Raw genomic sequence first — 18,990 nt, 5'->3', positions numbered from 1 at the left:
AGAGAGCGAGAAAGAACACATGCAGGGGAGAGAGGCAGAGAGAGAGGGAGAAGCAGACTCCCTGCTGAGCAGGGAGCCTGATGTGGGGCTCCATTCCAGAACCCCAGGACCATGACCTGAGCCAAAGGCAGACGATAAACCGACTGAGCCACCCAGGAGCCCCAGAAGCAGATTTTCTTGAATAAAATCTACAAAACCATAATATAGATAAGAGCACATTAGTCTAAATTTTTATAACTTATTAACATACATATTATATACATATGTACATTTTATTATGTGTATTATATACATATGTATACTATATATGTAGTATACATACTTTATTATGCAATTTGAATAATAGTATTTATAGTATTTATAATATTACTGTAATTTTTTAGTAAATTCTAACTTATGTAAACAATAAACAAGAATAATGCTGTTTTAATGAATATATTTAAATTGGTAGTTACAGATTTAGTAAACCTTAATACCAAATTTATTTCAATATTTTGTTTAGGATAAGCAGTAGTGAGAAAATCCTGATTCACATAGATAAAAATGTAATGGGTTGGATTTACAGTGTTACACAAGAGAGCTTTTGCAGTCTAAACACAAAAAAAGGCAAAGGTAGGGGGTGTTGGTATATAGAGAGACTGGGGCAGAATTAAACTTTTCCTATCAGGGGTTATTTTGTAAGATTGGCAGTTTGGGGTGCCTGGCTGGGTCAGTCGATAGAGCATGTGACTCTTGATCTCGGGGTATAAGTTCAAGCCCCACGTTAGGTGTAGAGATTAGTTAAAAATAAAATTTTAAAAAATAAAATAAAATTGGCAGGTTAAGCTTTACTTCAATATTTGCACAAAATATGTTAACTTGGTAATCAAATGTTGATGGCCTTCAGCACAGTAAAATTTGGTGTAGAATAAATCATATTTTTTAGTGGTAGTTTAAAATGTGTGTATATATAAAATTGAAATCACACATCTGTGGCACTGTATTACCTCTGTGTAACCCTAGGGTTTTGTGGAAGTTTGAAGACAGTTAAGGTCTATATACTCCTTTAGTCCATATACTCCATTATATTCTTCTTTAGGTGTCTAGTTCCTAACAAAATAGATGTTCAGAAAATGTTTGCACTGTGATAAATGCAATGTTAAAATATGATGCTGATTTTCTGATTTATCCCTTAGGGCACTAGTGTCTTGTCACCTGGACTCCACATAGGAATAATTATTATATTGGCAATAATGATCTGTAAAAAGTCAGCAACTAATGTGTTTGAAAAGCATCCTTGTCTTTATACCCTTATGTTTGGATGTGTCTTTGCTAAAGTTTCACAAAAATTGGTGGTAAGAAATTCTTTTATTTATATTTCATGGTATAAATAATGTACTTGGTCCTCAAATACAAGTCTGGAAACTATTTCATACAATGGGTAGGTTTTTAATGGTGTTATCATTATAATAGTTAGCTATTTCTGCTCCAAGTAAAACTGTGAATGTGTTAATGTTATATTCAGGGAGATAGTTTCCTTTCTGTATGCTAAGTTCTTTTAATTATCTGTTTAGTTACAATTATCAACTATAACTTTCTGATATCAAGGAATTGAAATATCAGGAACTTTAATGAGCTACCCAGTCATGAATTTGAGAAGTTTTAGAATTAGTATTTCCATATTAAATCCAGATAAATGGTCTCTTTATCTTTGTCTTAATAGTGAATTAAAGTTATAATTCTTTCCTGAAAAATAAAAGCTAAAATATTTAAAATTTAATAGTGAAATTATTTTGTTTACTTTTTTATAGATAGCTCACATGACCAAAAGTGAACTGTATCTTCAAGACACTGTCTTTTTTGGCCCAGGTCTTTTATTTTTAGACCAGTACTTTGATAATTTTATAGACGAATATGTTGTTCTTTGGATAGCAATGGTAAGTTCTTTCCTGCTAAGATTTTTATTTATTTTTAATAGATGTCAGATAACCCTATGCTTAAGAGTCATTTCAGTGAGAAGGCAGATAGTCTTACTATCTAGTCTATACTGTAAATGTTTCTGAATATTTAAAATTAACTCCTTTTAAGCCCTGAATTGTGTGTGTGTGTGTGTGTAGAAATGGCCCAGATTATCTGGGCATCAGGCTTCCAACAACTTAAATCCTTAAAAACCCCATTGTGTACCTTAAAAATATATCTTTCTCCCTCACCGAAAACAATACAAAGATGTCAAAAATCACTTCACTCTGCCCAGAGAACTGCAAATACTTATTAGGTGTCTGACTTTTACTTAATCAAGCTTGTTAGAATTATTCCGAGCTTATAGCAGGGAACAGGTATATTAGATGGAATTAGTGTTAGAACATGTGGGCATTTATTGCATCAAGAACTGTCAGCTAATATTGAAGAAACGAAACAGAAAAGACAATACTACCAAGTACAGGATTCTGGGACCATTTTGTGTTAGAAGTAAGCAACCTGATATATCTGTTTGGCTCTTGAGGACAGTGTATAACTTACATCAATAATGATGACTCATCAAGCAAAGGTTAAATTCTCATTGACTATGTCCTGCTTAAGAAAGTGGTACAGATAATACATATATTAGTTTCTATTCAAAATTATTATAAAACACAAAATTATGTGCTTAAGAGAGCCCTAGCCATCTGAGGAAAAGAAAATCACTGTTGGTAACACCTTAATTACAAACATGGATAAAGGGAGCATTATTCAGTTTTTTATTTTATTGAGACATTATTATGGTCTTCAATTAATGGTGGTTCTGAACAACTTTGCTCTGTTTTCCCTTACCTTTGGACCTCAGTGGCTTTCACCTAATTGTTAGTGATACATAAACACCTATTAAAGTGTGCTAAAAGAAATCCTTCAGTGAATCTCTTGATAATTTGAATAATCTACCCTATTTGTAGGCACTAAATATAGACTTAGGCACTAAAATATACCTGTTCTGTGCACAGACCAGGAGTACATTTGATGATTCTTTATACTAGGTTCTATAGAATTTTTGTCTCTGGAGTAAATAGCTTAATATCCATCCATGGCCTATTCAAAAGTCTTCCATTCTTCAAATGGTGGTGAGATGTAAATCTTAATCCTTGGAATTTTTTCAGGCAATAGTCTAAAAAGCGTTTGGGGGCACCTGGGTGGCTCAGTCAGTTAAGCGGCTGCCTTCGGCTCAGGTCATGATCCCAGGATCCTGGGATCAAGCCCCGCATCAGGCTCCCTGCTCCCTCTGCCTGTCTCTCTGCCTACTTGTTCTCTCTCTCTCTCTCTCAAATAAATAAATAAATAAATCTTAAAAAAATAAAATAAAATAAAAAGTGTTTGAAAATCAGAATAATTTCCTATCCAGTGTACATATTTTTAGGGCTCCAAAACAACCTAAATTTAAGAAATAGGGGGTGATTATTCAAAATGTCTGAAAATTCAATGTAGGGTTTCTTTTACTAAGCTTGCATATGTATTACCAAATGGAATTGTTTAACATAATTTAAAAACCAGGTGTTAAAAATTCAAGCACCTATTTTGTAATGAGTGAGTTGGCCTGGTTTATGCCAGTGGTAGAGATTATGGTGAGGAAAGTGAATTGCATTTTTCTCTAAAACAGTATGTGGACCACAATTTAAAACAATATAAAACACTTATGTGGACCAAACAAAATATAATGTGCCATTTAGCATCCTTACAGAAAAGCTTCTTACTTCAGAGAGAAAAGGGTCAGATAGAGCTTTTCGAGTAAATGATATGGGGGAGATTTTCCCCTAATGGGTGAGAACTCCCTCTCTGAAAGGAAGCATTTGCTCCTGGTCTTTGGTAAACTTTTTAGAGTGTGCTTTCCTCCTTAATTTTATATTCAACACAATTTTGTATTTGCCTCCCCTCAACTAAGGTGTCTTTTCCAGGCCTTTACTTTCTTACAACTATCTCAAAGGAAAAAGAAATGTATATGATGGAATGATTTTATTAATAGTGACTGGTAGCTCTTCTAATAGAAAATTTATGGCTTTGTTGCATAGCAGAAAATTTAAAGAATGTGGAGTCAGAAGACCAATTATGTTACCTTCCAGCTTTTGTATTTTTGTCTAGGACTTTTACCACTCTGAGCCTCAGATCATATCTGTGAAATACCTTGCATGTTCCAGAGGATTTTAGTGAGGTCCAAATATGAAATATATGAAAGTACTCTAAAATGTAATATTTTCGTTGAAGAATTTTAGGTTAAGGTTTGAGATCTGAGGGGGTGGGAAGGGTGGGAACAGAAAAATATCTGCTGCTTCAGAAAAGATAGACCGTAATACATTTCATATTATTTTTTTTGCTTCCAAAGGTCATTTCTTCATTTGATATGATGATGTACTTTAGTGCTTTGTGCCTGCAAATTTCAAGACACCTTCATCTAAATATCTTCAAGACTTCATATCATGAAGCACCTGAACAGGTTCACAAGCATATTGACTAATAGCCCAAGGAAAAGAGGAGAAGCAGTTAGGGGAACCTATGAGTGAAGGAAATTCTCCTTTGCAGGAGGCTAGTATACAATATATAAGGTTATATTTGAATATAAAACATTAAGTCCTATAGATTCCATTATGTTTATTTCAGTTGTGAAGCCCTCATTGCGTATCAAAATTTTGATCACAGGTATTATCAGAGTATTACAGTCTATAAATTAGTTAAAAACAAAATCAAAGGAAGAAATTTCAATTTTCTGAGGACAAGAAAGTAAACCTCTATAGTTGTAAAGATCAGTCTCTTTGTCTCAAAAATCTTTATCAGATACTCGGGGTTTTCATTGTTAAAGGATTACATAAAAATTCAGGGCTTTAAAGGATTTTAGCCATCTTAAGGGTGAGGCTTACTTCAATTGCAAAAAATTGACAAGTGAGTTCATAATACTGCGTAAGTGCAGTATTGTAATACTGTAAGTGCAGGATTGTAATACTGTAATTACTGTGTCAAATGTTATAAGAAATGGTGTTTTTTAATTAGCCATTTTTCAAGTTATGTTAATTATTATCATATAAAAGGAAATACTTGTTTGCAACTAGAATTTTAAGGGGCTATTGGAATTTTCTATAATTTATGTTTAGTAAAAGGAATTTGTCTTACCAGTTCAGAAAAACAAATGAATCTTGATACATCATTCCTTGATATTCTTTTTTTTTTTTTTTTTAAGATTTTATTTATTTGACAGAGAGATACAGCGAGAGAGGGAACACAAGCAGCGGGAGTGGGAGAGGGAGAAGCAGGCTTCCCACTGAGCAGGGAGCCCGATGTGGGGCTCGATCCCAGGATCCTGGGATCATGACCTGAGCCGAAGGCAGACGCTTAACGACTGAGCCACCCAGGCGCCCCCATTCCTTGATATTCTAAGTTAAAGTTTCATTGTCACAAAAAAAGACATTAAAGATCCCCTTTTATGAAACATAAAAAAGTAGCTAAAGCAAAGTTGTTGTAAGAAAATTAGTAATTTATGGGGTGCCTGGGTGGCTCAGTCAGTTAAGTGTCTGCTTCCACTCAGGTCATGATCCCAGAGTCCTGGGATCAGCCCAGGTTTTCAGGCTCCCTGCTTAGCAGGGAGCCTGCCTCTCCCTCTCCGCCTATTCTTTCTCCCCCTACCCCCCCACCTTGTGCTCTCTCGCTCACTCACTCTCTCAAATATCTTTAAAAAGAAAATTAGTAATTTAATGACAACATGGAAAAAATATCTTCCCTTTAGACTATCAGCTAAAGTTACCTCAAAAAGACGATTCATGAGGAAAGGGGGATAATATAAATGTCAGTCATCCCATCACCAAATACATTATGTACTGATTCTTATCTTTCCACTCACTTAAAAGTATTTAGGTTGCTCATTATGAATATTGGAACTATTATAAGGATCTTTGTGACTCAGACTCCCCATCTTACCTTATTTTTAATTTTGTCTAACAGTTCTGTAGACCATAAGCCATATGATGAAATAATCAAAAAAAAAAAAAAGTAATGAACACATACTATATCTTAAGCAATAAAAAGGCATATTGAAAAAATAGTGGAAGTTGATATTCCTTGAAAGGAAAAAATATGTGAATTAAGTACACAGAAACCACTCTGGAGTACTTATTTTGCTTCTAACTTTAACTCAAACTCAGATAGGAATTTTTCAAGTGTTTGAATGGTACTTAAGATTTATATTCCAACATAAACTTTGGCTTTAAAGAAGTCCTTTACAAAATTTAGGAACTGGCTCCTTAATGTCAGATAATCGTTAATTTCTTCCTATATAAGTTGTCATACTTAAAAAAAAGAGAAACAGTATGGACTTGCTTTTTAAAACTTGGAAAATCTGGGCGCCTGGGTGGCTCAGTCATTAAGCGTCTGCCTTCGGCTCAGGTCATGATCCCACGGTCCCTGCTCAGTGGGAAGCCTGCTTCTCCCTCTCCCACTCCCCCTGCTTGTGTTCTGTCTCTTGCTGTCGCTCTGTCAAATAAATAAAATCTTAAAAATAAATAAATAAAAAATAAAACTTGGAAAACCTTAAAACTAAGGTAAAGGTGGGTTATAGGGGCAAAAATTAGAATTTAAAACATGAAAAAACAGGAGAAAACCAATCCTCTCCTCCTAATGGGGATATTTTTGTTTTGAATGATTCAACGAAAGCAATTTCAGCAAAAAATAATAAGTTTAGCTGACATATTTCAAACAAATGCTGAAACGATTTAATATTTATTAAATCTGTTGTTTCATATGTTATTCTATGTTTAAAAAATGCAGATTTTTAGTGACAAGGTATAAAGTTAACTGTTCAAGTTTGGAAATGAATGTAATCAAACTTCCATATATTTACTGAATATTAAAACTGAAAAACAAAATATTTTCTAGGTAATTTAAAGACAGATGTCAAGTATTTAAACCATAAGTAATTAGGTATGTTAATGATATGCTTTTAATCATTACTAAGGGCATGTGTCATTTAATTGTGGACCAAGCCCAATTAAACGGCATTCTGAGGTCTTTGTGGAAATGACATAGTCACAAATCCATGTCTTAAAACTGATACTTATATATCTTGTTTGGTTTTCTTAATGGTTTTTAGTAGTTTAATTTATTTCAGAACACAAACTTGGGTTTTTAATAAATTATATAAGTAATAGAATAAATTTTCTTTTGAAATTGTACTTTCGTTAGAATTGGCTGTGTAACTTAAGTATATACAGTAGAATGTACATATAACATATATTTTGTATATTTTTTCTCAAAGAAGAACAATGTAACCTTCTATAGTCCCTTTGGGACTAATACAAATATACTAAAGAAGCCAAAACCTGAAATTAAATCACCTTTATTGCTAAAAGTTAATTGACAAGTATTAAAGAGAAAAATTCATTATTAACTATTAAAGAGCTGGAAGCTTGGTATATATAATTTAGGAATTGCTACTACTCACATAACTGTTCAGCTTTATGTGAAGGTTAAAAGAAGGAGGGTTCTTGCACTTAAGCTAACAACACGATGTATTATTTTAAACTAGAAATTTTAAACCACTCTTAAAAGAATTAAATGCCTCATAGCTAATGTTATAATTGTATCATATTACTTAGGTTCAAGTTCTTCCTTCAAAGAGTCATCAGAATAACATGGATTGAAGAGACTTTCGAACACTTGCCATCTCTTGCTGCTGCTGTTAAATGAAAGGAAATATTAAACATTTGTTTAATTTTTAGATAAGTGTTATACATATTTCAGCAAATAAAATATTTCAATGCTTGCATTACTCATTTTTTTCAATTTAAAATATAATGACTTACAGTTTCCATCATAATTTTTTTTTGCAACATAGCCATTTCTTTTCTAAGTTCATTTTGTGCACCAGTAAGTAGATTATCATGATTCTTCTCCAAGTCCTCCATACTCTAAAACACAAAAGGCTAGTTCAGTTACAAACTACCACTTTTTATCTCAGATTCTAAACTTGTAGAATTAATTTTCAGAAGTAGGAACTTTTTAATATTCAAATAATGTACATTTTTTATTCCAAATTAAAATATTGTAAGTAATAGTGGAAACCAAAATACCCATTCAAGGAATAAAAGCATCAGACATGGATCAAATATTATAGGAGGTATAAGAGTAGTGTATTTTGCTCAAAATAATGGGTTAATGAGCTGCTAAGGTCAAAATAGAACCAAAAAAAATACTGTAATTTTTAAAATTTCTAATAAGCTTTCTAAGTATCAGGTAGTTATTATTATGACTAATCGTCAATGTGATGTGAATTCATAAGAAGGAATAAAATGATCTGTAATATAACTCTTTTTTCAATTTATGAAAAATTAGGTTATAAATATTATTCATCTAACAAATAGTGATCCTACTATATAAAAAGTATTATATTAAGTGTTGTGGAGAAATTAAAAAATATTAATACATGATCACTCCCTTATTCCAGTAAGAAATATGTAAACAGAAATAATGCAAAATTTTATAGTAGGAATGGAAATGCAACTTGTTGTGACTACATAGTAGAGAATAGGGATTGATTCCAATTTAGTTGGCAAAAGCGTAAGATTTCAATAGAGAAAGAAAAAGTATTTTAGAGCAAGAGCATAAGTAAAAGCATGGAAGTACACAATCAGTGAGTTTAGAGATTTAGAGAAGGCAATTATCTGGAGGGGTGGGAGTTACAGGACAAATGTTAACAATTGAAGCATAGAGAGAGAAAGAATCACATTATGGGAGGGTACCTGAATACCTAAGAACTGAAAATGAGTAACTTGATTTTTTCAGGAGTTAAGATAATATGACCGACCTATGAAGGGTAGTTTAGAGAATAGAAAAAAATCAGTTGAGGTTTAATAGTACAAGCAAAGAATGATGCGGCTGTAAACTAGGATAATAGCTCTGGGAATTAAAAAAAGGAACCACTGCAGAAGTAAAAATTACAGGACCTACTAATAACTGGATATGAAGAATAAGGGAGATGTAGAAGTCAAATATAATACTAAAGTTCCTAGCCTAAGTGGTAACATTTAGTGATAAGATTTAGAAGAAATCTTTTTTAGTACTTATCAATCTTCACACCAATTAAATGGTTTTTAGGGAGCATTAGAGCAAGCTGATTGGAAACACTTGAAGTAACTCTGGTATACATACATACTAAGGTTCTTTAAAAATAATTGGTTTAAAACTACTAGTTTACTCAGAGCATCCTGATTCCTTTAAAAGGGTGACATTTTAACATTTGAACAAGATTATCTAAAAGAATCCCCACATCAAAAAAAAAAAGTATGTGCAGGATTCCAATGAACTCCTATAAACAGTTACTAAAAAATAAATATATATCTGTGTAAGACGTCAATGCCAAAAACCACAATTCACTAATATGCATATGTGTCAGATAATTCTCAATCCACAACTTTTTAATCCTCTGGCTTTTTCATTCTATTATAAGTCTGGGCCATCTCTTATTATAAGATGGCATATAAAGCCATTTTTAGTCACTGTAATAATCCTAAAAGGAAATATGCCATAAAATACATATATATTACATTAGAAAATAAAAAATATTCCTCATTTTCAATTGGGTATTTTCTATTTAGCAAACACTGGAGATACAAAGACAAGTAAAAGACTACCTAGAAATGACTCACAGACTTTCTATTTTCAGTTAAGACAGAACTATTAAAGTATGAATTTTATGCACATTATATACATTTAAATAAAATTCCCAATTTACCATTTCCTGTTTTGGAAGAATCCCCACAAAAACATTAGAATCATAAAGTAAAAATATATTTAACACTTAAATCAAAATGGAAAGTAGTTAAGAATTTAAAATATATAATAAGCAAAATGTTTTTTCCCTTAAACTTAGAAGGAAAAAATTTTCTTCTACTTCCAAATATAATGTTATATAAGAATGTATTACATAACCAAATACAACAGACCTTTATGAACTGCTCATATAACTGTCTAATTGTTTTCAGTCTCTGGCTCTGAACAATTCTAGATTGTTGAAAAACCTTTTGTTGCTGTCGAAACATGTTCTAAAAATGTAAAAGAAGAAAATTTAACAATTTGGGTAAAATTTAAAATTTAGTAAAAAATAATTCTACATTGAACTTAAAAAGGAATGGTTTTTAAATCAACAGTTTTAACTATTATGACCAAGTTAATCACTAATATACAACAATAATAATCCTACCAGTCTTTTAGTACGAACACTTAACAATACTCAAAATAGTTTTGTTTTTGTTTTTTAATGTAGGCTCCATGCCCAATGTGGAGCCCAACACAGGGCTTAAACTCACAACCCTGAAATCAAGAGTCAGATACTTAGGGACCCCTGGGTGGCTCAGTTGGTTAAGCATCTGCCTTCAGCTCAGGTCATGATCCCAGGGTCCTGAGATCAAGTCCCACATCGACTCCAGCAGCGGGCTCCTTGCTCAGCAGGGAGCCTGCTTCTCCCTCTGCCTGCATCTTTCCCTGCTCGTGCTTGCTCACTCACTCTCTGACAAATAAATAAAAACTTAAAAAAAAAAAAAAGAGTTGGACGCTTACCTGAGCCACTGAGGCACCCCAACAATACTCGAAATATGTTTTAATTCTTGGTGCTTTCTGTATCAACATGTATGATCCTTCCAATGATGCTGATCTTTCAGTTTCTTGGCCTACTTTCCACCAATGGTTTTGTCCCCCACCCTACTTTAGCCATTCACAAACATGCTCATATCCTAGATTTTGTCATTGCCAATAACTACAACTTCTACATAGTATTAACAATAGAAAATGTCAACTCTGTTAGACACCACCTGAATTTTTTTAATTTATTTTTAAGATTTTATTTATTTGACAGAGACAAAGTGAGAGAAGGAACACAAGCAGGGGGAGTGGGAGAGGGAGAAGCAGGCTTCCCACGGAGCAGGGAGCCCGATGTGGGGCTCGATCCCAGGACTCTGGGATCATGACCTGAGCCGAAGGCAGACGCTTAACGACTGAGCCACCCAGGCGCCCCTGAATTCTTTTTAAATAAACATATTATGTATGAACGCATTTAATCCCCAGAACGCATTTAATCCTCAACTCTATGAGACAGGTATTATTATTCCCCTTTCATAGATAAGGAAACTGAGACATAAAGATAATTTTTCCAGTTTCACATCTAGCATTCGGGCATACCAGGATGTGATTGCAAAGAGTATGTTTCCAGAATCCAGGTCTAACCACTCATTATTCATGCTGTTTCTCCAAACAGCCCACTATTCAACCACTACCTGCCTACCATTCTGACTCGCTCTTAGTATTGCAACTCAATAATCTCTATCAATACCTAAAATCTACTCATCCTATACCTAGTTTTCACTGTCCCCTATCCCTATTCCCATGTCCTCACTTTCTTCCCAGCTTAAATTCTATGGTCAATCATAATTACTCCTTTCATATATATATATCCTGCCCTATTCTTACTCTGTCACACTTGTTTGGCTAAACCCCAATCCTGGAAAATTCAACTCCAGCTACTCTGCCTACATCCCTGCAGCTGATCATGACTGGAGAAAAGCCCACAATTACGCTGCTATGTCTCACTCTAAATTGTAATCACTGTGATCACAAGCCTAACTTCGATCCTTAATGCTGCTTGGAAATTATATTTCTCTAGTCCATTCACTGATCCACTCAAGAAAGTATTTTATACCTTCTCATTTGACCTCAAAAGGCAACATGTTTTTTCTATCATCCAAGGACCTTAATTATTTCACTAAAGAAACACAAGTAATCCAAAGAGAACGTTGAATCTTCATCACCATTTCTACCTACGTACCTACATCTGTGCTCACATACTCTACCTTCTTCCCTGTTTTTAAGGATGAACTATCCTTGTTCTCTGCTATCACCAATTTCTTCATATGTTCCAACCATTCTAAGAATTCAACAACTGTCCTCCTCTTTCCATTACTTTTTATTTTTCCCTCAAAATTATTCTTGTTAGCACACAAACATGTTCTTTCTACATTCTTAAACAAAAACCACACACTATTCCTCTTCTACTCAGGCCACCACCCTATTTCTTTCTTTCCTATTCTCTCTTATACTCATTCTAATCAAGTTTTTGCACTCCCTTTTCTACCAAAATCATTCTGATCAAGAACGCCAACAACCTTGACATTGCCAAATCCACCCTATTTCACCCATTGCAGCATATAACAAAGTTAATCCTCTCTCCCTCTTAAAAGGCTTTCTTGACTTCACTTGGAGTCATTTTTTTCCTATTAGGTCACTCATTCTCAGTCTCTTTTACTGGTTCTCTCATCTTCTTGAACTCTAAACACTGAAGTACTTATTCCAGAACTCAGTTCTTAGACCTCCCTTTTACATTTACAATCACTCCCTTGGTGATCTCATCCAATCTCACGGCTTAAATGCTGTCTTTATGTTGAGAATTTCCAACTTTGTATGTTCAACTCATCTCTTTTCAGAACTCTATAGACTCCTATACCAATGGCCTACTCAACACATTCTCTTGGATGTTTCATATTAACATTTCCAAAACTGAGCTGCCCAACCAAGCCCTAAAATTATTTAATATGAATAGTACCTGAGATCTTAAATAAGAAATGTGTGATAATTTTATAAATGGAAGAATGAAATAAAAGGATAGCTTAAATGTAGTTACATAATATATGGGTGGTGCTCACTCCCATCTCCCATAGAAATGGGCATGTAACACAAGTCTGGCCATTAAAAGTAAACCATGCTTTGCCATAATGACTGGTTCAGGAATGGGCAAATGATCCAAACTAGATCAGTGATATTCCTCCACAGGACTTTTCTTTCTGCCAGTTATCGAGCAAAACTATCTTTCTGCTAGTTATTGAGAAAAACCCAGTCGACTGGGGTTACTAAACTTGTAGTAAGTTTAAATTGCAAGAAGCTATCTTGCTTACCACACTGAAAGAGCCTATTAAGAATTGGAGACAGAGGGACACCTGGGTGGCCCAGTTGGTTAAGCATCTGCCTTCAGCTCGGGTCATGATCCCAGGGTCCTGGGATCAAGTCTTGCCTGCTTCTTCCTCTGCCTGCTGCTCTCTTTGGCTGCTGTTCCCCCCGCTTGTGTACTCTCTCTCTCTGACAAATAAATAAATCTTCAAAAAATTAAATAAAATCTTTAAAAAAAAACAAACAAACTGGAGACAGTGCCCAAATGACACTATATAAGCAATTCTTTCTTATACCCATCCAGCTATGCCTGAAGCTAAACTACCCCTGGACTTCTTTTATATAAACTAATAACCCTTCTTTTGTACTTCGATAATTTCTGTCACTTGGAACTGCAAGAATCACAACCAACATAGGAAGCAAAGGCCAACAGCTTTTGTAAGTACGGTATGTGCTTGTAATTCTCTGGTTTACCATTCAGCAGGACCAAAACACATAGCCAGCATGGGAAATGGAACCTAGCTGAGTGTCACAGATCTACTACACAGCTAGGCTCTCCATTCCTACTTGACACTTGGTTATAACTGATTATAAAATTAAGCGTGATACTAACAGCTAGTTTTTCTTCTTGTTCCTCAGCTTTCTGCATATCTATATCCCATTGCTGAAACAAAGTCAGAAACTGCTGAGAATATTCTTGGTTAAGCTTCTGCCTGTAAAACGCAAAAATGAATATTTTCATATTGTATACCAAAACATTCAAAACAAAATTTATTTGACATACTTTATAAATACTAAAGAAGGAAATAATGACATCTTAAATTTTCAAATATGAAACCAAAATGTAAAATTATGATTTATGCTGATTTGGGAAGTATTTCTTTTCCTAACCAGCTAACAGAAAAGCCCTCTCACATGCTTTAGTTCCTAAAAACTATGGACGTTTTATTATATATGTAATTTTTCCAGAAAAGTCCATTTCATCTCCAAGCAGATTTTTATTTTTTCCAACCAAATATAGGTTCCGATATGATAGATTCAATGAAGTTATTATGTTTATCATGTAAGATTTCCAAACAAATATTCCACTTAATTTTTCCCCACTTTGGTACAACAATGATTTTGTAAAAAAGAACAATTAAGTCAATTCAGCTAAAACACACAGATGTAATATTTACAATAAGACTGATCTTTCTACATTGTTAAGCAGGTAACTATCACAAGGCTAATAATTTATATGACATTTAATTTTTATTCAGTTGGTGCATTTCTAGAATGAATATGAATAACCTTTAGAGTAAAAAATTCAGTTGTTATTTAAATGGAGAAAAAGACAATCTGCATTGATTTCTAAGAAATATATCTCAAGTCTATGAAGAAGGTTATAGAACAAAAAGACTTAAAGAAAAATCAAGCCAAATATATATTTTACTAGAGACCCCGATAAATAGAAGAGGATAGTATTTTTCATAATTTACAGCAATGAATACTAAGAAATGATACAAATGTCATGGCTGTGAAAAAAACCAACGACCTTACCTTTGCTCTTGTTGGGTTTTCCAAACATGTTCAATTTTCTGGTTACTAGTTTTGAGAGAAGCCTTTGTATACAATTCTAGTCTTTTTCTCTTGGCAAGAAGAGCCTTGTTAATGTCAGCTTTATCGAAAATAAATATTCATTAAAACTTGTTGAAAATTATTTTGTTCCCACACATTCAAATTAAATAGGGATACAGTTGGTTCGACTGTTTTGGAAAGACATTTAAAAATAAATCTTAGGGATGCCTGGGTCGTTCAGTAGGTTAAACCTCTGCCTTCTGTTCAGGTCATGATCCTGGGATCAAGTCCCGCATTGGGCTCCTTGCTCATCAGGAAGTCTGCTTCTCCCTCTGCCTGCTGCTCCCCCTGCTTGTACTCTCTCTCTCTCTTTTTCAATCTCTCTCTTTCTCTGACAAATAAATAAAATTTTGAAAAAATTTAAATTAAATCTTAAAGTAGGTATAATATTAAAAAGCAAGATTATTTGGTTTTTTTCCTAAGAAAACTTTCAGCTATTAGTATCCCTATTTTGATTTTCCTAACTGAAATTTTTAATTTAGAGATGATTAAAAAAAGCTAACCATGAAAAAAGAAAAGGGAGTCTCAAAGACAGACCTTTAACTTCCTCATGAGAAAACACTAATAAAGGCTAAATTTTTCTAAATTTGTAAAATACTCTCCAAATGAAAGAACTCATGTAGATGAGTTATTGCTAGAACCCATCATATGAAACACACAAAATTATTTTTAAAAAGAATCCAAAAAGGGGTGGCTCAATTGATTAAGTGTCCACTGTGGGCTCAGGTCATGATCCCAGGGTCCTGGGATGGAGTCCTGCATCAGAGCTCCCTGCTCAGCGGAGAGTCTGCCTCTCCCTCTGCCTGCCACCCTCTCCTCCCCTCGTGCTCTCTCTCTCACAAAAGTAAATAAAAAATCTAAAAAGAATCCAAAAAGGATAAAAACAGTTAAATACGAAAATTATTTTTAAAAAATACACTCCGTGATACTTTTAAATATAATTTTTACCAAAAGAGATAGAAACGAAGCGTAGGAACATCTTAAGTAAATATCTTGATAAATTCATTCGAGAACCTTTTTAAATACTTTTATATGGAACTTTTTTTTCCTGGACTTACTAAAAGAAAATTTTTTTCTTACTGAAGTATAGTTGACACACAATGTTATACATTAGTATCAGGTGTATAACAATGATTTCAGGAGCTTTTTTTTATAGGACATTTTTACCCATAAGTACTGTATTTCATAAAATTTTTAATACCTCAAAAAATGCTTTGCTAAACACATGCCTATGAATCTACCATCAATAATTATTTTTCAGTATTCATGATGGATTTGTATTACTATACAAATACTCTATTTCTAATATCCACCTATGATAAATTTAGAAGATTATAAAACAAACACTTTTCTGCCACCAAATAGAGCAAAGCTTTCAAAAAAGACTTGACTGAATAAATAATCCATATAGAGGAGCCAAATTATTAACTCTTTTTTAAGAATACTATCCCCTGGGGCACCTGGGTGCTCAGTCAGTTTAGTGTCCCTGTTTCCCTCAGGTCAAAATCTCCAGGTCTTGGAGATCACATTGTGTTGGGCCCCCTGCTTGGCAGGGAGTCTGCTTCTCTCCCTCTCCCTCTGCCCCTCCCCCGGCTCATGTGTGCTCTCTCTCTCAAATAAATAAATAAAATCTTTAAAAAAAAGAATACTATCCCCTAACACAGTTAATGTAACTAATATCAAATATATCATTTAAGGTTTAACTTTTTTTTTTTTTTTAAGATTTTATTTATTTATTTGACAGAGAGGACACAGTGAGAGAGGGAACACAAGCAGCGGGAGTGGGAGAGAGAGAAGCAGGCTTCCCGCGGAGCAGGGAGCCTGATGCGGGGCTCGATCCCAGGACCCTGGGATCATGACCTGAGCCGAAGGCAGACGCTTAACGACTGAGCCACTCAGGCACCTCGGTTTATTAACTTTTTATCTGATTATGTACTTCTTACTAGCTAGCAGGGTTACCTTTCTAAACTACATAGTTTAATAATGTAAAAAATAACAATAAAGAGGTATTTTAAAGGGTTCGATTTATACTGCCCCCAAGAAAAGAACGCAGGTGGGGCACCTCGTTAAGTGTCTGCCTTCCGCTCAGGTCATGATCCGGGGGGCCTGGGATCGAGCCCCGCATCAGGCTCCCTGCTCCGCGGGAAGCCTGCTTCTCCCTCCCCCACTCCCGCTGCCTGTGTTCCCTCACTCGCTGTCTCTCTCTGTCAAATAAATAAATAAAATTTAAAAAAAAAAAGAAAAAAGAACACAGGAATGTCATAGAAAATAACTAAATTGAGAAAATGAAAAACTGACATATATAAAGATATGTGTGTTTTTAACACTTAGTCCATGGGTTTGTGAAAGTTCATACAAATAGGGATAGAGACATTCCCCTTCCATTTTTGTTCTAAAATTGCACAGTTCTCTAAATTCACACATATATAAAATAAAAACACCATTCTTACCTCACCATTGTTAATACCATTCTTACTCTTCACATTGACAACTGGAGATTAAGGAAATCTATGTAGCTGAATCACACATACTTAGGCAAAATCTTATATATGAGGACAAAGCATTAGGTAACAGTCTTATAGTCCACTGATTAACATTTCCTATTACACAGATTATGTGTTATATGGTTTAAAATAATTATCTTAAAAAACAAATATCTCCTAAAACATACCTCCAAATCTTTCCAGCATATTTTGTACTTCACCCCTATGAAATTACATTAAAAAATTTTTAATTAAAGATTGAAATATCACACATACAATGTATTTTACAACAATACTCATTGGACAACCAAAGTAGACTTTTCTTAAAGGACTTTATGTAACAGAAAAAATTATTTTGAGCACATCACCCCATATCTTCAAATATTGCTGCAGAAGTCCTTTTCTTCCCATGCTTATCAATTACTGGAGTCTTCCCTGCATTGACAATAAAAAAGAAAATATTTTTGAAACTAAATATTCCATTTTAGTAATTTTTAATGGTATAATATCTTAATTTTGAGGACTTTTAGGCTTTTGTGCCAACATAACTTTTTAAAGCAGATATAAATACAGTACTTGCTCTGCAGTTTAGATGGAATTAAATCAGGATCCAGGACCATTTTATAGCAACAATTTTGCAAGCCTTCCTGTGTTAATGTCATAGTAAGCCAGGTTTTTATTTATTTTTACATATTATATATATTTATGCTATAGTTAGGTTTATTTACTTATTTATGGAACAGACATCTGGAGAATAATGACTATAAAGGTAAGAGATGCTGTGTAAACTTTTCGAACTCCAAATGAGAAACATGAAGTACATGAAAATGCTTTACAAATAAAGTTTTATTATAGTCTAAAATGTAGTGCATCCCAGACGAATGAACTACAGGACATAGTGACTGCCCAACAATATTAGATATACTGTACCTTCAGTAACATCCTCCTCTGAACCACTCAGATCTTTTTTATCTTCTTTCTCAAAGTCATAGGCTCTTATAACCTGATCCTCCATTGATGGCTTCCCAGATTTCCCTGTATGTTTTCTTCCAGAGGGCACCATATTTAGATGTTTTCTGACTTTTAAAACATAAGTCTGTCAGACCTTCTGAATCCAAAGACACCATGTAAGTAAATTGGTAAATTTCAAAATTAGCGATATCAAAGTTTGTCTTAGTTGAATAACATTTTAGGAGTCTCCTCACTTATTCTGTTGGCCCAAAATTAACAAAGAGGATAATGACAGCATCGACCCTGATTCCAGGTGTGCGGCGATGGAGAGTTGGCATCTGAGGGCTATGAGATCTGAATTTTAATCGGGCCTCTGTCAGATTCTGGCTAAATTCGGGCTAGATTCTAGTCTGTGCATTTCCGTCACAAAGTGAAATTGTAGTTGTTGACGGGTTCGATCCCGTGAGCATGCCCCAAAATAAGTTCAGAGCAAAATAAATATAAAATAAAAGCGTTCTGCCATCTGTGCTTTGAGAAATAACGATTACGCCTAAGATTTTCACAACACAGACATCGAGGACAAAGGAAGAGAAGCCCTGTTCATTCTGTTTATGACAGGTTTGGGGCGGGCACGAGGGAGAGACGCGCAGAGGGACGAAGGCTCACACTGCTCCCCGGAGGATATAAACTTGCCCAGGGCGTCGTGACCAGTCAGACTCCGTTCAGCCCTCGGCTTTCCACCCGCCCCTCGCCTGCTCAAGGCCCTGCCCTCAGTGAAGTTCACTGACTTCATTTTCCTGTCAGAGGCCCCAGGTAGAGCCAAGAGGAAAGATTTACCTCACAGATCGAGAGTAGCCTCTGGCTCAGACTCTCGCGCTAGACAAAGTCCTCCCCTTCTCACGCCTAAAAAAAAAACCCAATGGCCAAAGACCACCCACAGGTATAGGTCTCCAGACAGGTGTCCCTGCCACTCCAGCCCCCACCCCCCCACCTCCTCACCTGAGTGAGGCTCACGCTTGGC

At 34.6% G+C, this 18,990-nt stretch overlaps 2 protein-coding genes across 5 annotated transcripts in view; one reads left to right on the top strand and one right to left on the bottom strand.

The window, feature by feature from the left end:
- The window catches only part of CHPT1 (choline phosphotransferase 1), a 31,163-nt gene extending 23,410 nt beyond the window's left edge, over nucleotides 1–7,753 (top strand). The window contains exons 6-9 of one of the 4 annotated variants that reach the window (XR_008505920.2): nucleotides 1,176–1,334; nucleotides 1,791–1,916; nucleotides 4,328–4,527; nucleotides 7,584–7,753. Coding sequence is in view for 2 of the 4 variants with exons in the window: in XM_045872744.3 (XP_045728700.1) it covers nucleotides 1,176–1,334; nucleotides 1,791–1,916; nucleotides 4,328–4,438; nucleotides 7,584–7,628 (441 nt within the window). In the remaining 2 variants the exon portion in view is untranslated. The remainder of the gene's footprint in view (nucleotides 1–1,175; nucleotides 1,335–1,790; nucleotides 1,917–4,327; nucleotides 4,528–7,583) is intronic. The other 3 variants (XM_045872744.3, XR_008505921.2, XM_054506868.2) reach the window with 3 other exon arrangements.
- Nucleotides 7,610–18,081, bottom strand: SYCP3 (synaptonemal complex protein 3). Its single transcript, XM_045872745.1, has 8 exons — nucleotides 17,949–18,081; nucleotides 17,387–17,453; nucleotides 17,207–17,241; nucleotides 14,458–14,575; nucleotides 13,532–13,631; nucleotides 9,930–10,028; nucleotides 7,791–7,895; nucleotides 7,610–7,663 (listed from the first exon to the last, which is right to left on the bottom strand). The coding sequence occupies exons 1-8, from the start codon at nucleotides 18,079–18,081 to the stop codon at nucleotides 7,610–7,612; spliced, it is 711 nt and encodes a 236-aa protein (XP_045728701.1).
- Nucleotides 18,082–18,990: the final 909 nt, after the last annotated feature.

The sequence above is a fragment of the Mirounga angustirostris genome, unplaced genomic scaffold, assembly GCF_029215605.1.
Source record: "Mirounga angustirostris isolate CCGP_5_RB_7025 unplaced genomic scaffold, mMirAng1.0.hap1 SCAF_5, whole genome shotgun sequence".
Taxonomy (NCBI): domain Eukaryota; kingdom Metazoa; phylum Chordata; class Mammalia; order Carnivora; family Phocidae; genus Mirounga; species Mirounga angustirostris.
Note: the sequence above shows the minus strand (reverse complement) of the source record. Positions and strands in the feature narration are given on the sequence as shown.

Excerpts from the sequence above, each read along its gene's own strand:
- SYCP3 (XM_045872745.1), bottom strand. The coding sequence starts at position 18,081 with ATGGTGCCCTCTGGAAGAAAACATACAGGGAAATCTGGGAAGCCATCA. Across the intron at positions 14,576-17,206 it reads TATGCTGGAAAGATTTGGAG|CTGACATTAACAAGGCTCTT; the intron begins GTATGTTTTAGG and ends TTTTCGATAAAG. Across the intron at positions 7,896-9,929 it reads TATATGAGCAGTTCATAAAG|AGTATGGAGGACTTGGAGAA; the intron begins GTCTGTTGTATT and ends TTTGTGTTTTAG.